The 17,819-nt window shown below is 38.8% G+C and overlaps 1 protein-coding gene across 1 annotated transcript; it reads left to right on the top strand.

Moving 5' to 3' along the window:
- The first annotated feature begins 15,712 nt into the window (after nt 1–15,712).
- MYF6 (myogenic factor 6 (herculin)) lies at nt 15,713–17,055 on the top strand. The gene is made up of 3 exons (XM_006871835.1): nt 15,713–16,317; nt 16,579–16,669; nt 16,937–17,055. The coding sequence occupies exons 1-3, from the start codon at nt 15,799–15,801 to the stop codon at nt 17,053–17,055; spliced, it is 729 nt and encodes a 242-aa protein (XP_006871897.1). The 5' UTR covers nt 15,713–15,798.
- Nucleotides 17,056–17,819: the final 764 nt, after the last annotated feature.

Below are 17,819 nucleotides of genomic sequence, written 5' to 3'. Positions count from 1 at the left end.
AAGCCAAGGCTTGAATTTTTTCTTCAGTTCCCCCAGCTTGAGAAATGCTGAGTGTGTTCTTCTTTTTTGGTTTCCTGATTCCAGATCTTTGCACATTTTGTTGTAATATTTAGCTTTATCTTCTCTAGCTGATATTTTAAACTTTCTGTTCAGCTTATGGAGCTCCTCATCTCTTCCATTTGCTTTAGCCTCTCTACGCTGGAGAGCAAGTTTCAGTGTCTCTTCTGATATCCATTTTGACCTTTTCTTTCTTTCTTGTCTTCTCAGTAACCTTTTGCTTTCTTCCTGTATGATATTCTTGATGTCATCCCACAACTCTTCTTGTCTTCTGTCTTTAGTGTTTAATGTATCAAGTCTGTTCTTCAGATGATCTCTAAATTCAGGTGGGATATATTAAAGGTCATATTTTGGCTCTCGGGGACTTGTTTTCATTTTCTTCAGTTTCAGTTTGAATTTGCATATGAGTAATTGACGGTCTGTTCCACAGTCTGTCCCTGGCCTTGTTTTCACTGATGATATGGTGCTTTTCCAACATCTCTTTCTGTAGATGTAGCCAATTTGATTTCTATCTATTGATTCTGGTGAGGTCCATGTGTATAGTCGTCTCTTATGCTGTCTAAAGAAGGTATTTGAAATGATCAAATCACTGGTTTTGCAGAATTCTAACATTCGTTCATCAGCATTATTTCTATCACCAAGGCCAGGTTTTCCAACTACTGATCCTTCCTCTTTGCTCCCAACATTTACATTCACCAGTAATGATCAATACATCTTGATTGCATGTATGATCGATTTCAGATTGAAGAATTTGGTACAATTCTTCTATTTCATCCTCACAGCCTTTTGTGGTTGGTGTGTAAATTTGAATAATAGTGGTATTAACTGGGCTTCCCTGTAGGCACATGGATATTATCCTATTACAGACAGCATTGTACCTCATGACTGATCTGGATATAATCTTTTTGGCAATGAATGCAACACCATTCTTTTTCAATTTGTCATTCCCCGCATAGTAAACCATGTGGTTGTCAGATTCAAAATGGCCAATACCAGTCCATTTCAGCTCACTAATGCCTAAGATATAGGTATTTATGTGTTTCATTTCATTTTTTACAACTTCCAATTTTCACAGATTCATACTTCATACATTCCATGTTCCTATTTTCAATGGAAGTTTCCAGCTGTTTCTCTTCATTTTGAGTTGTGCCCATTGGCAAATGAAGGTACAGCGGGCTTTTCTCCCACAGGCTTTACTCCATTTGTGTCAACATGTTCAAGTCTTCTTTGAGGAGGCAGCTCTTCCCCAGTCGCATTTCGAGTGCCTTGCAACCTGAGGGGCTCATTTCTTGGCACTATATCTGACAGTGTTTCTCTGCTATTCATAGGGTTTTCAGTGTCTAAATATTTGGAAGTATTTTGTCACTCTTTCTTCCTACTCTGTGTTCGTCTGGAAGCTCATCTGAAACTTGTCCACCATGGGTGACCGGGCTGGTATTTAAAATACTGGTGGCATAGCGTTCAGAATCACAAATGAGTAGTAGTGAAGAATACTACGGCATCATTATTTTCCACTTGGACAAGAGACGTACAAATCTCAGCCAACAATTGTCAACACTGCCTCATTTCACTATTCCTTTAGAAAAATAGAAGTTATTCAGCAGATTGCCAAATAACCACTCAAAGATCCTGTAAGTTAGGTTGTTCCTAGATGTTTTTAAAATGAATACCATTCATCTATTGGTCATAGTAAGAAGGGTCTTCTTGTTAACTTTTAAAATGCTGTTCTAAGAATCAGGTTTTAGTTATAGTATATTTTCTTAGCCAAGTATATTCATTTCTCTTTTCTTTGGTTTCTTCTTCTAAAAAAAAACTCTTGGTAAAACATTGTGAAGATGTAATGAGGTCATTCATTTAAAGTATTGTCACTTTTTTCCCCTCCAGAGTTGAGTAACGCTACAGCTTTATAAAATTAAATGTATATATACTCTAAATTCTATAAATATAAGTGTATCCTACTTATTCTGTTCTCTAAAAAGCACTAATTCTTGAGTTGTCATTGTTAAGTGCCATTGAGTCGGTTCTGACACAGCAAATGCTGTATAAGGTTTCCAAGGAGCAGCTGGTGAGTTTGAATCACTGATGTTACAGTTCAAACCAACCTTATGCTGTAGTATCATATCAGGAATCCAATTCTTGAATGCTGCATTAGTAGTAAGGAGCTCTGGTAGCACAATGGTTACGAGTCTAGCTGCTAATCTTACAGGCAGCAGTTTGAAACTACCAGCAGTTCCATGGGAGGACGATGAGGTTTTCTGCTCCTGTAAGATGTACACCCTCGGAAACCCTATACAGGGTCGCTATGAGTCAGAACTGACTCCAGGGCACATAACCACCACCACTCACAATGGTATTGTTTTATGCAAATCTGCTGCACAAAACATCTTTAAAATATTAAAGAGGAAAGAATTCACTTTGAGAACTAGGTACATCTGATCCAAGTCATGGCATTTTGTCTGTCTCTTTTGATGGGGGAAGGTTAGGTAGAAGTAAGGAATGAGAGTTGGTGGTAGGACTATGGCTAGGTTTTGGCTAGGCCTAGGACATTGTTTAAACCACTCATCTGTCAGTTTGTTGTACTCTGGTGGCTTGTGTGTTGCTGTGATTCTGTAAGCTATGCCACAGGTATTTTAAAAAGCAGCAGGGTCACCCACAGTGGACAAGTTTCATCTGAGCTTACAGATGAAGACAGACTAGGAAAAAGGAGAGATGAACTACTTCTGAAATTTTAGTCACTGAAAACCTTATGAATAGTAGTTGAACACTGTAAGCACCAGATTATTGAATATTGCAACATGATGAAGAGCACAAGAATATTGTTAGATATAGTGCAGGAAAATGAGTCCCTCAGGTTGGAAGGCATTCAAAATATGATGGGAAAGAGGTGCTACCTCCCAGTAGAGTTGACTGTGATGACACAAATGAAATGAAGCCCTTGGGACATTCATTTGCTGATGGGGCACAACTCAAAATAAAGAGAAACAGAAGTAAACATCCATTAATAATCAGAACATGGAACGAGTCTAGAAAAATAGGAAATTGTCGAAAATGAAGTGGAATGAATAAATATTTATATCCTAGACATAAGTTAGCTGAAATGGACTGGCATTGGCCACTTTGAATCTGACAATCACATGGTTTACCATGCTGGGAATGCCAACCTGAAGAAGAATGGTATCTCATTCATCATCAACAAGAACATATCAAGATCAGTCATGAAGTACAATGCTGTCTGTGATACAATAGCATCCATATGTCTACAAAAAAGACCAGTTAATACCACTATTATTAACATTTACGCACCAACCACTAAAGCCAGTGATTGAATTTGAAGAATTCTAACTTCTTTGGAGTGCTGCTGTGGCGCTGTAGGCTAGTGCATCAGACTGCAAAATTGTTTGAACTTCAAAATCGGTGGTTCAAGCTCACCAGCTGTTCCTTGGAAACCCCATACAGGGTTGCTATGGGTCAGAATTGACTCGACAGCACTTAACAACAACAACAACCAATTTCTCCCATCTGCAATTGATCAAGCATGCAATCAAGAGGTATTGATAATTACTGGTGATTGCAATGCAAAGGCTGAAAACAAAAAAGTTTTTATAGTTTGAAAACATAGACTTGGTGATAGAAATGATGCTGGAGAGAACAAAAATTCTCCCCACTTGATGAATGGATAACAGCAGTACAAAAGGAGAAAAGATTCAAGTTTTCAAATACTTCATTTTGCTCAGATCAACCATCAACATTCATAGAAGCAGCAGTCAAGAAACCAAAAACGTATTGCCTTAGGTGCTATACAAGACCTCTTTAAAGTGTTCTAGAGCAAAGATGTCAGACCCAAGCACAACATTTCAATACCTCATATGCATGCAAAAGTTGGACAGTGAATAAAGAAGACCATAGAAGAGTTGATGGATTTTAGTTATGTTGTTGGAAGAGAATATTGAAAGTATCATGGACTGCCATAAGAGCAAACAGAAGTGTTGGAAGTACAGACAGAATGCTTCTTGGAAGCCAGAATGGCCAGACTTCATCTTTCACACTTTGGACATATTATCAGGAGGGACCAATCACTGGTGAAGGATATCATGTTTGGAAAAGTGGAGGGTCAGAGAAAAAGAGGAAGACCCCTAATGGGATGGATTGGCAAAGTAGTGGCAACAATGGGCTTAGGCATAGCAACAATTAAGAGGTTGGCCCAGGACTGGGCAGTGCTTCGTTCTGTTGTATATAGGGTTGGTATGAGTGGGTACCAACTCAATGGCACCTAGCAACAACAAAAAGGACTTTGTTTAGTGTTAGGTTTATGATTAGGACTAAGGTTAATGTTGTTGTTAGGGGTAATGATTAGTTCACTTTTTACAGTTACAGTCAGATTAGTTTTATTTATTTATCTTATTTTTTCTTGAAATCTACTTGATTTCCTCTTCATTTGGAAGTTCTGGATTACATTGTTCCCTCTTTTTACTTCAGATTGGTGTTGTTGCTTTGAATATGTTCATATCTGAATTGAGTGTAGGTAATATTGTCAGTTCTTGGATCAACTATCAACACTCGCGGAAGTAGCAGTCAAGAGATCAGACGACGTATTGCACTGGGCAAATCTGCTGCACAGGAACTTTTTAAAGTATTGAAGAGCAGAGATGTCAGCTTGAGGACTAGGGTGCGCCTGACCCAGGCCATTGTGTTTTCAATAGCCTCATATGGATGCGAAAGCTGGACAGTGAATAAAGAGGATCGTAGAAGAATTGATGCCTTTGAGTTGTGGTGTTGGAGGAGAATACTGAGGGTGCCATGGACTGCCAAAAGAACCAATAGATCTGTTTTGGAAGAAGTGCAGCCAGAGTGCTCCTTGGAGGCCAGGATGGCTAAGCTTCGTCTCTCCTACTTTGGACATGTAGTCCGGAGGAAACAATCGTTGGAGAAGGATGTCATGCTGGGTAGGGTGGAGGGTCAGAGAAAAAGAGGAAGACCCCCAACGAGATGGATCGGCCAGGTGGCATCATTGATGGACTCGGGGGTGGCAGCGTTGGTGAGGTTGGCCCAGGATCGAGCATTGTTTCGTTCTGCTGTGCATGGGGTCGCTATGAGTCGGTTCCGACTCGATGGCACCTGACAACAACAACAATATTGTCAGTGTGTTAGTCTCAGGTTGCTATCTGATACTGTTGGTTTTCTGTCCAAAGAATGTCCTTTAGTATTTTTTGTAAGGTTTGTCTGGTTTTTACAAATTATTTTAAATTCTGCTTATCTTAATATGACCTAATTTCATCATAATATTTGATGAACAATTGCCGGATATAGGATTCTTGGTTGGCAAATTTTCTTTCAGGGTTTTATATATGCCATTCCATTGTCTTCTTTCATGCATGGTTTCTTCTGAGAAACCAGATCTTAGCATTATTAGTTCTCTTTTGTAGGTAACTTTTCATTTGTGGAAAGTTTGATTATAATATGTCTTGTTGATTTTCTTTTTGGATCTATCCTGTTAGGAGTTTGTTCAAACTTCTTCAACAGCTAACTTGACTTTCATGATGTTACGGAATGTTTCTTCCAACAAATCTTGGACAACATTCCCTATGGTTTGTTGTGTGTGTGTGTGCATGTGTGTCTTCCTGTTCTGGAATTCCAATCACTCATAAGTTACTCCTCTTGGTAGTGTCCTACATAAGTCTTGGGCTTTCTTCAGATATTTTTGTTCTTTTTTCTGATAAATGCTCTAGTAGATGAATATTGAGAGATTTTTCTTCAAGGTCAATAATTCAGCCTTTCATTGCTTCAATTTTGCTTCTTTACTCTTTCAGTGTATTATCTATTTCTGAAATCTTAGTGTTAATCTTCTGGCTTTCTGATTGCTCGTTTCATATGGCTTCCATGTTTTCATTTATTTTGTCAGTTTATTTCCTGAATTCTTTTAAAGTTTTGTACATGTTTTCTTTGATTTAATTTGAAGTTTTACAGAGAATTCTTTCAAGTTGCTGAAGTTGCCTTATTAGTACTCTTTTAAAATTCCTTACCGGGTAGCTCTAATACCATTTTCTGGACTCTGTGTTTTCGTCACTTCGTCTGTATTGTTTCCTCATTTAAGCTGAATTTGTCTGTTTTCTCCAAGACATTTTGTGGTGCCATATATATTTATAATTGATGATTGTATATTGGTGTGTTCTTAGGCATTCACTCACCACTTGTATCCTGATGGATGTGGTAGAGCAGAAGTATGAATGCAGTTAGGGCTCCATTTAAGTTGTGTAGCATAGCTCAGGGTAGGTCCACCCACTTCCAGAAGAAGGAGCACTAAGCCTGGTGCCCGATCCCAGGCAGAGCAGAGGCTTTGCTGGAAGGTGTGCTGCTGGCCACTGTGCTGGCAAATCTCCCAGCTACCAGAAGGGCATGGTAACATGGGAAAACTCCCCAACCTCCTATTGCATCCTGTGCATGCAGGCTACTATATCAACAGCCAATCACAAAAGTCCAAGATGATTGCACCCCTTCATGCCAGATCACAGTCTGTCTGTTTTTCTTCTCTTGGCTGCTCCTGTTTAGCTTCCTCTTCCAGTCAGCACTCAGTCAACCTCTCTGCTTTATCCCACATGTTCAGGTTTCCAGCATCACCATCTGTATTTCTTTCACTTAGTCTCCCATGTCTTTATTGCAGAGGGTGAGCTTAGTTCATCTGCTTACTCAGCCATCTTATCCTGATTTTGTTCAAGCCATGGTATTTTTAATTCCCTCATACACATGTGAAAGTAGGGCAATAAATAAGAAAGACCTTAGAAAAATCAATGCATTTAAATTATAATGTTGGAGAAGAATATTGAAAGTTCTGTGGAAACAAACACATTGTCTTAGGAAGGCAAGGATGGCATGACTCTATTTCTCATACTTTGGACATGTTTTCAGGAAAGGCCAGTTCCTGGAGACAGATATCATGCTTGGTAAAGTGGAGGGTTAATGAAAAAGAGGAAGACGCCCAAGAGATGGACTTACATTGTGGCAGCAACAATGGACTCAAATATGACAATTTTGAAGATGGTACAGCACTAGGTAATGTTTTGTTCTGATCTGCATGGGGTAGCTATGAGTTGGCTCTGACTAGACAGCACCTAACAGCAGCAATATCAAGTATTTCAACAACAGCAACGTTGGTACAAAATGGAAATAAATATAAATAATTTACTAAAATCATTACACTTACATTATAAAATTACCTCACAGAGTTTTTCTAACACGATAACAGTGAGCCTGGATCATAAAATTAAATATAATCACATTTTAGATGGCTGGTGACATGTTGAACACATGTCTGTAGTTAAAAGGATCCTTATCATATGCAACTTTAACATATCTTAACTTTAAGCATCTTTCTGTCACTGTCTTACTTCAAGACAACTGTGTCTGGCTTCTAAATAAGTGTGGGATGTGTCTGATTGAACAACTTTTTTTTTTTTTTTTCAAACCAGTTGTAGAAAAGTTTTATGGAGTAAATGTGTTTATACAGTGGTGACAATTTGTCAGGGTAGGCCCTGAAATAAGCAGTAAAGCACCAACCATTTTGGATACCACGTCCTAACCAGCCAGGTGGAGGGCAGTAAGGAAATACTCACTAATCATTCTATACTAGGGATATCTGTTTAATTTAGCAAGCTAGTAGCACTAGGCACTATTAGAATTTCCAACATCTAAATACCATGATTCATTTCCTTTTTTAAAGATTTAAACAACATTGAAAAAGCATTAAGCATATCTTAGATATTTTAAATATTAGTTTTATGTAGCATCAGGAAAAATGTTCACGACAGTATTTCAAGTAAAAAGATATATATAATTGTAGCTACATTGTATGTGTGGCACTGTGAGTTAATGAGCTGGACTGCAAAGTCAGCTTGAACTGCAAGTTTGACTGTTCAAACTCACCAGCCGCTCCTTGGAAACCCTATATAGGTTCACTATGGGTTGGAATCAACTCAGCAGCACTTACAACAATATATAATATACAATTTATATTATATAAAAATCACATATAAATTTTTTTATAGAGAAACTAAAAAAGCAAAGGGGTTGATTTATTGGGGTAATAAATACATGCTTTTTTTTTTTTCTTTTCTTTTCTTCAGTCCAAACTTAAATAATATGTAATACATCATTTGTATCATTAAGTATTTGTTACCCAAAACCCATGGTCATCGAGTTGATTGACTCACAGTGATCCTATATAGGCCTTTCTGTGGTTGTTATTAAGTGTTGTCAAGTCAGTTCCAACTTATAGTAACTCAAGGAGAAGCTGGTGGTTTGAACAACCATCCTTGCAGTTATCAGTACAGCATTTATCCTATAGTAGCACAATAGAAATTGATAAGGCTTCCTAGACTATAAATATTTATGGGAGCAGATAACCTCATCTTTCTCCGTCAGAGTGGCTGGTGGGGTTGAATTAGATTGTGAGTATACTACAGAATTAGCAGAGCTCCTTTCAGTATGTGCTATACATGGTTCAAACCCACCAACAGCTCCTTGGAAACCCTATATGAGTTGTTATGAGTGGGAACTGATTCATCGGCACCTAACAATAACAACAGACACTGTGTATTACATATTTCACTGACTTTATCTTATCTAACCTTCAAAACTTTAGAAGGCATATTATTTCCATTTTACTCACTAAATCAAGATTTTGAGAATTTAAATAGCTTTTTCAAGGTATAATATATAGCAAGTGGCAGAACTGGACCTTTTGCTGTTGTTGTGTGCCATCAAGTCTGTTCTGACTCATAGAGACCCTATGCATTGGGTCTAGAACCTAGATTTAAATTCATCCCTTTATTTGTAGTCTCTGTAATTATTTTTATAGGGAAAAAAAAAAAAAGTCTGGCTTATCCATCCTGAAATCTGTACATTATTTATTTACAAATAAATACAGGTTAAGTATCAAGAGTGCAGGACAACTAATTAGTCTTGATTTTTCATGGATTCTCTCTGTACTGAAAGTCCCACATCATGAGAACCCTTCAATGATGGCAAGTCTATGATCACTGAACACCCTACTAGGAAGAACTACGTAAACTGCAATAATTCCAATGCTTCAGAAACTTTATCCACAAATTCAAACATCTGAATAAAAAGTGAGGGAGTGATGGTATAGAGTTATGAAGAAGATTTCAATTTATAAGCAAGAAAGAGAGACTATTTGTCAGTAAGAAGGCACTCATTGTGTCCTTCCCTGGAAATTATACCAAGTAAACAAGAAATGAGCAGGAGCCTCCTTAAGTCGCATTTTGTGGAATATATGAACTGAATATGGGTCTTCTGAGGATGCGAGCACAACCCAATCTGAATGGGAATCAGGGAGTGAAAGCAAAGAAGAAACAAATACATTTCTAAAAGACTCTGTTTCCTCCATTGCTTGGCTTAGTCTGCTTTCTTAGGGATTATGTTCTAAAAAGGCAGTTGCTTAACAGTCTTCCTAACTAAAGCCTTTCCTATTCCAGATCCCACCCAGCCACCCCTTTCTCTGCCTAACTTCTCACTGCCACCATCTGGAGAACTGCAGAGGATTCGCCTTTAACAGCTCCTGGTGCTTGACCCTCCCCCATGTCCTCTGAAGTGACTCAAATGTTCCGTTAGTCTAAGTGCAAAACTATTTTTACCCCAGTGTTCAGGGAATCTCTGGGCACACACCGCCTGCAGATTAGGTAAATTACAGGTGCAAGGATTCATGTTACTCATTTAGCCATTACAAAGCTAAAGTACTAACCTACCTCTTCTAAATTTTCCTGTTCAGTGAGTGGTCTCCTTCTTTACCTTTTATTCTCTAGGGACACTCACTAGTCTTGCTAGTGGACCCTTCTCTATCCTTTGGCTGGACTGAATTCTGTTCTTTGTCTTCCCTTGTCCCTCTCTCTATTTTTATACCTTTTTTCTCTCCTTGCTGCTGAAGCTGTAAAATCATTTTCTGTGTGGTCTCTCAGTTCTGCTTCCTCAGCTTATGATTGAAATTGTTTTCTTTGAAACCAATTGTACAATAATATAGCCAGTGCCTTCCCTCGCCCCGTCCCCTCCCCCACTCGCCACAAGATTTAACCCACAAAAACCTCTTCACCAATTTCTGGCAAAACCTTAATTGTGTCTGTTTCTTCCTGGATCTATATGATTTCTGGAGTCACCACCATCCCATTCCATAGGCTTTCTAAAGAGCTTCAACTTCAATATTCTAGAAATTCTGCCTTAGTTATCTAGTACCACTATAACAGCAAAAGTGAATGACTTTAACAAACAGAAATGGATTCTCTCACAGGTGAGGAGACTAGGTGTCCTAATTCAGGGTGCCAACTATCAAGGCAGGCTTGCTCTATATATAAGCTCTGGGGAAGATCCTTGTCATCTATCTTCCCTTGAGAATAGGGGTTTCTCAGCACAGGAACCCAGTATACAAAGGATATACCCTATTTGCAGTTCTTCTTGGTCCCTCTGACCTCTGCTTACTTATTTCACCAGTTTTATATCTCAAAAGAGTTTGACTCAAGATATATAACCTAGTCCTACCTCAGTAACATTATTGCTTATAATCTTGCCTCAATAACATCATTGTTGTTAAGTGCCTTCAAGTCTGTTCTGACTTATAGTGACTCTATATAGGGTTTCCAAGGAGCAGCTGGTAGATTTGAACGGCCAACCTGTGGTTCAAACTGATCTCGCAGTCCAGTGCTTATGCTACAGTGCCATACTAGGACTCCCAATAACATCATTGTTGTTAAGTGCTGTCGAGTTGATTCTGATCCATAGTGACCAGGTATAGGGTTTCCAAGGAGGAGCTGGTGAGCTTGAACGACTGACCCTGCAGTTCAAATGATTTTGCAGTCCGACACATTAGCCCACAGCACCACACCAGGACTCCCAATAACATCATAGTTGTTAGGAATTACCATAATAAGATAAGTACATTAGATCACAAAATGGAGGATAATGACTTAATATTGAGAAATATGAACTGGACAAGTTGACACACATTTTGGGGGGACACAATTCAATTAATTAAAAATCACTAACTCAACATCTCAGAATTTCTTTCCTTATCTTTTTCTAAGTCTCCTGTTCAAGACTTAGAAAGTCCTCAATGCTGTATGTTTCTAAGAACATACATGCTATATGTTCTTAGAGAGTTGTGCCCCTTTTCTTCAAAATTGCTAACACAATTATTTATTTGTGTGTATGTGTGTTTCACTATTGTTTTGTCACCTAATAAATAAGTGAAATACTATTATGTGATTTGTTGGTTTGGGTATTTTCATTTCCTTTATATCATTAACATAAATCCCCAAATTTATCTTAAACATGTTTCTCGCCATATCTGTTTCTCAATTAACTCATTATGGTTTGTGATTAAAATAGGGGAACAAACAAACAAACAAATCCACTGCTATTGAGTCAATTACAACTCAGAGCAACCCTATAAAGGGTCCCTGAGACTGCAACTCTTTACAGCCTCAGACAGCCTCATCTTTCTCATACAGAACAGTGGGAGGTTTCCATCACCAACCCTAGAGTAGGGGAAGGAAAAGAATTAATACAGTATTTGTTTAGTGCATATTCCATATCATGGACTCAATGTATTTAATATTAACAATAAGCCTGTGACATATAAATATATTTTACATGTGCCATTTGAACCTGAGGTTTGGAACACATAGTTAGGAATAGATAGACCTTGAATTCTTGCTCCAATGTCCTCTTGCTGTATGATATTTTCACCAAGCACACCACTTTTCCAAATGTTCAGAGTTACAATCTATCATTTACTCAGTGAGCCATGTTCCCCTTTTTCCCTACCATTTCTCTCTAAGGAGAAGAAGAATTCAACACATGTAAGTTTCTTTTGAACTGATGGAAAGAAAATGCCTTTACAAATAATTAAACATGAAGTTAAAAAGTAGGGTGTTGAACTATTTCAGAACCTGTATAACTGTTCAATTCTGTTACCAGCCTAGTTTCAGTTTTTGTTATTGGTGAACTTTAGGTCTTTGAAATGATTTACAAATGATTCTTAATTATACTGTGTGTTTTTTCATCATTTAAAAAAATTACTAAACTGTTTAAATTTTAGAGAATTTCAGTTTACCCAAACTCATTTTAATCCCTTTTCAAGATCTGTGTACCTCATGTTCTAGTGAGAAATAAGGTAATTGCAATTACAAGCATTTCACATTTTATAAACAATTTGAGTTCCAAGAGTTCACTGGTTAGTTGTTTGGGATTAGTACATGTTTTCCCATTGACTTAATCTAATAAAGGATGCTGATTTCCCAAGCTGGCATTTCCTTGTCCTACTCCTTCCCTCCACCCCCAAATCAACAACAAAGCAAAAAGGCTATCTAAGCCAAGGTGAGCAACATTAATTTTACTGGTCTGAGGTCTAGAGCATGGGAAGGATTTCATAATTTAATATGCATCAACACCAAAATTGATGAAGGTTGAGTTCACATAAGGAAAATCTACAGCTATCTGGGAGGTTGCTTCTGATCAGCAACACAAACTTTTCCTTCTTTTTTTTTTGACTCTTCTCATTCTACACTTTTCTTTCTGCACTTTTAAAAATTATTGATTCTCCAATTATGACAAAAAATGAAAAAAGGAGAAGAAACTTCAAACTTTCATACTCTTTGATAGGTACAGGTGTGAGGACTCTTTAACAACTAGATATCTGGCAGATTGTAGAAATGGCACTCCCTCTGATGTTACTTGTTTAACTCAGTCTTCAAAATTCCATAGAAGTGATATTTTTCTTAGCGCATTTCCTCCCTCTATACCTAAGGAGCTCTGGTGGCACAATGGGTTAGTTATTGGCTGGTAACTCCAAGGTTGATGGTTCAAACCCGTCAGCTGCTCCAAAGGAGAAAGGTGAGGCTGTCTGCTCTCATAAAGGTTTACAATCTCTGAAACCATTGAGATAGAGTTGCTGTGAATCGGAATGGATTCTATGGCAGTGGATTTAGGATAGATGCCTCAAAGTTTTGGTAACAAGCATTATTTGCTTTTAAATTGTATGTAATACTTTAAAAAAGCAATTTCCCTTTTTAATTATCACCCTTATAGCTAACATTCAAAGTAGGCATGCCTTTTGTCATATCGATGTTATAGATGAAAAAAAGAAGAAGAAGATTTGAGATATTAGGTTTAAAAAAAAAAAAGCCAAATTCTAAATCTTCTATATGCTAATTTCAGGGCCTATGTTGTCATTTTCAGTCTTTTACACATTCACGCATCTCACCTACCTCATATTTAAACTCTGTAAAAGACATTTTTGTTGTTGTTGTTGTTAATTGGCTGTTAGTATCAAGGACACTATCTAGTACTCATAACTAGCCCAATAAATGTTGAATAATTAGATCTCATTCTCTTAATAGTTTTAACAAGGAGTCCTGATAGCATAGTTGTTACACATTGGATTTCTAACTGAAGAGCCCAGCAGGCACTTTGAGGGAGAAAGATGAGGCTTTCTGCTCCTGGAAAGATTTACAGCCTTGGAAACCCCTATACAGGGTTGCTATGAGTTGGAACTGACTCAGCGGCACACAGCCATCCATCCAATTAGTCTGAGCAATAGTTAACTTATGCATGTTTACTGCGTGAAAAATAAGATTTCAAATTGTCTTCACATTTATGAAAAGCAACCTATGGCAGTGGTTAAAAATACAAGCGAATTTGATATTTTAATTAATACTAATGTGACAGATATAATCCTGACTGTTGGAGCCTCCAGTCTACAGTTTAATTTGCCGACTTTAGGAACCAGGGGACTGGTTGTAGTAGGGGAAACTATCACAAAGGAATTATTAGATTCTTCTGACTCTTCCTTATGTGTTATACAATTCTGGCAATTTAAAAATGATTGCAAAATTTAATAAAAAATTATGCAGCTACATGAACTGACACGAAAAACAGCCAAAAATGTCCATATTTAATATCTTTAATCTGTGGCCCAATAGAAAGAGACTGTGAAGACTATCTTTTGAGTTAAGTGACAAGGCAAAACTTTAGCTAATGTCTAGCTTATCTGACAGTTGATTTCTTGCATTAATTTTAGTCTATTCATAAAAAAGAAGTGAGGCCACAGGACCACCGCTCATATTCATCACTACTTAGATTACAGGTAGAGTAAGATGATTTTACGTAACTATCTCGTTTTTTCTGACAGAGTATAAAGGTCAAAACCAAGGTTGACTGTCACCCCTTAGGCCACTTGTAAGTGGAGGAGCTTTGGAAGGGAAAACAAAACAAAATAACAAAAGAGAAAAACAAAACAAAATCCTCTAACAGCTGTGCTTTCTTTCTTTCACAAGAAATAGTCTTGAGCCTGATATAGACTTATATATTAAATGACAATCAATAGTCATCAAACTGCTGACACACGGCACATATTTTGCATGCATGATCTCAATGAAATGAATCCTCATCAAAGCTATATAAAAAAGCCATTGTTTTCTTGAAGAAATTGAGGTATAATACTTAACCATGGTCATACAAATGGAAATTTATTTAGCTAGGACTTGAAGAGAGGTCTCTTTTTGTTGTTTTTGGAACCCAGGACGGACGTGTGCACTTCATGTTTCTACTATACCACCTCCCCAAGTATTATCCTTACATGTATTGACAACATGGGCAAACTGCAATGAAGAATTCTGTCTCGATTTCCTTGCCTATGCTGGAATTGCTCTCTTTCTCTCCTGTATCTTATGAAATACTTAATTGGAATCAACAGATAGTGAGAAGTTACATTAAAGGCCATAAGCACACTGTATAGAATAGGAACCACAACAGTGGCACCTCGGAGTGGGTCACAAGTGATTCCTGAAATATTGTTTTGATGTGTCTTGTTTTCATTAAAGCTTGTTTTAAGGCATACTTATTACATGTATTTCATCCATCCTCTATCCCACCCCCTTCATCCATACGCTCCACCATGGAAGGGTGTAGAATTCTTCTTGATAAGTCCCCAAGAAAGGATCCAGGGAAAGTCTCTAAGAAAGAATGCAGAGAGTCATCTCACACAGTAATGTAGGATCTGAGCACTCTGTAGCCACCCCCTCAAGTTCCCAAATCATCTTACAGCCTTAGTAAAAGAGAGGAAAGAGATTTACCTTTGAGGCTGAAGCCTGAAAGTCATGTATAACCTTTGAAGGACTGTAATGGTTTTAATCACAGGAATGGCATCTTTTTGACAGGCAAGAGAGAGAAAAGAACTGAACCACTCTGAAAATATTAACAAGGCTATTTTGGAGCAATGGCTATTGCCTTTGAAATCTTTCATCATGGGTCTATACTTAGAATTCAGATGGCACGGGGGAGGGGGATAGGGCAGTGTTAATCCCCAGTTGTTTTGAAGTTGTCTTGTAAGCAGGTTAGCATCGAAACCACCCAAAATGGAACTCTCCAATGCTCTGTTTAAGTTGTGTGAATCTCTGTGTTTTGTCTTACTTTCTCTACATAGAGATTGCCATATAATCCTGAGGGATGATACTGCTCAGTTTTCTTTCAAACTAGATTTTCTGGAGTGTACTGGCTGTGATCACATTGGGAGACTGATGCTCCAGGACAGCTAAAAGTTGGATTGGGTTTCAGGAGCTGCTATATATAAAGCTGGGGCAATTTATGTCACCGCACTAATTAAATGCCATCTGGGTGGCTCCTCTGGGTTTTTGAGCCCATCACCCAGTTCAGACAGAGTCAGAGGCCAAGGAGGAGAACATGATGATGGACCTTTTTGAAACTGGCTCCTATTTCTTCTACTTGGATGGGGAAAATGTTACTCTGCAGCCATTGGAAGTGGCAGAGGGCTCTCCTTTGTACCCAGGGAGTGATGGTACCCTGTCCCCTTGCCAGGACCAAATGCCCCCAGAAGCAGGGAGCGACAGCAGCGGTGAGGAGCATGTCTTGGCGCCCCCAGGCCTACAGCCTCCCCACTGCCCGGGCCAATGTCTGATCTGGGCTTGCAAGACATGCAAGAGAAAATCTGCCCCCACCGACAGGCGGAAAGCAGCCACCCTTCGTGAAAGAAGAAGACTAAAGAAAATTAATGAGGCCTTTGAGGCACTGAAGCGAAGGACTGTGGCCAACCCTAACCAAAGGCTGCCCAAGGTGGAGATTCTGCGGAGCGCCATCAGCTACATTGAGCGACTTCAGGACTTGCTTCATCAGCTGGATCAGCAAGAGAAAATGCAGGAGTTAGTTGTGGACCCCTTCAGCTTCAGACCCAAGCAAGAAAATGTAAGCCCAGATGCAGTCGGGGCAGGGAAGCACTAAGGCTAATGAAACGCCTTCCTGAGGCCCTAACCTCCAGCTGCTTGCTCTCCTCTCCCTTTCCCCTTCCTCTCAGCCCTCTCTATAATGAACCCCCAGTGACCCTTGAAGCTGGGGTGCAAGCCATAGGCAGGAAATGCTTACCGAGGTCCGAGAAAACAGGGAGACACCCCCACCCCCCGGAACTGATGCTTTCCTAATCTCTTGCTGCTTCGGTTTTCCCTCCAGCTTGAGGGTGCGGATTTCCTGCGCACCTGCAGCTCCCAGTGGCCAAGTGTTTCGGATCATTCCAGGGAGCTCGTGATAACTGCCAAGGAAGGTAAAGTAAAAGAAAGGGCATTTAGTTACCACAGAGAACATTTCGGGAGGGAACCGGGGTGAGCGTTCGCGTCAGGACTCAGAGCGCGAGCAGGGACTTCTCCGCTACCCTAGCCCTTAAGGACGCTCCTTGTGAGCTAAAAGTTGGATTGGGTCCTGCGTTTCCAAGAGCGCCTAGTGCTGCGCGCAGGGCTACTTCGCTCTTCCATCCTTGAGAGTCATATTTGGATGTGTTTATTTTATTTTATTTTTTTCCTTCTGTGCTCAGGCGGGGCAAACATTGATTCGTCGGCCTCGAGTAGCCTTCGATGCCTTTCTTCCATCGTGGACAGTATTTCCTCTGAAGAATGCAAACTCCCTGGTGTGGAGGAGGTGGTAGAGAAGTAACTTCATGCTGGCTCTTGGGACATTTCTCCGAGAAACAGGAAGATCCCACCCACTTTCCTTTGCCTAATCCTTTAGATTAGGTCGCATTACATTAATATTTAGACACCCAAACTCTGGAGTTTGTAAAAAGGAAGGAGACATCGTCACAAAAGAAAGTTCCTAAACTGTTGTGCACACTCAGATAATAAAGTCCTTTAGCTAAGGACTTTTATTTTTGGAACAGTTAGTGGCTTGGGTTTAGCACCCCTACCTTGTGTGGTTGATTTGTATCTTAACTTTTATTAAGGCGATCCTTTAGTGCCATGTTCCAAAGAAGTTCATTCCTGTCTAATGCAAAGTGAGAACATTGTTACTATTAGTGTTATTTAATGTCCTTTTGTAAATAATATTAGTACTTAAAATTTTTAAGTAACTTAAGAAATATGGTTGAAATGTGGAATGGTATATTGTATATAAAATATGCGCGGATCCTGGTATTGTAATATTTTTAAAAACATTTCTATATGAACAAAATTAGTCTTAACTTGACTCAACTGTTGTATGTTGAAAAAACTATGGACAGGCTCAGTGTGAGCCTATCGTAAAGTATGTTTGAGGGCATGTGTACAAAAATAAATAGAAGCCATATTGTTAAGTTAGACACCACACAAGCCCATGTATTTAGATGTTTTCTTTAAGGCTACTTTAAGATGAAAAAATAGCTGGCTTTCCTGTGTCTGAATTAAAGTGGACATTTCTATCTCAGGTAAACCTCCTGTGGTCAA

This window comes from Chrysochloris asiatica, unplaced genomic scaffold (genome assembly GCF_000296735.1).
Source record: "Chrysochloris asiatica unplaced genomic scaffold, ChrAsi1.0 scaffold00175, whole genome shotgun sequence".
In the NCBI taxonomy this organism is placed as follows: Eukaryota; Metazoa; Chordata; class Mammalia; order Afrosoricida; family Chrysochloridae; genus Chrysochloris; species Chrysochloris asiatica.
Note: the sequence above shows the minus strand (reverse complement) of the source record. Positions and strands in the feature narration are given on the sequence as shown.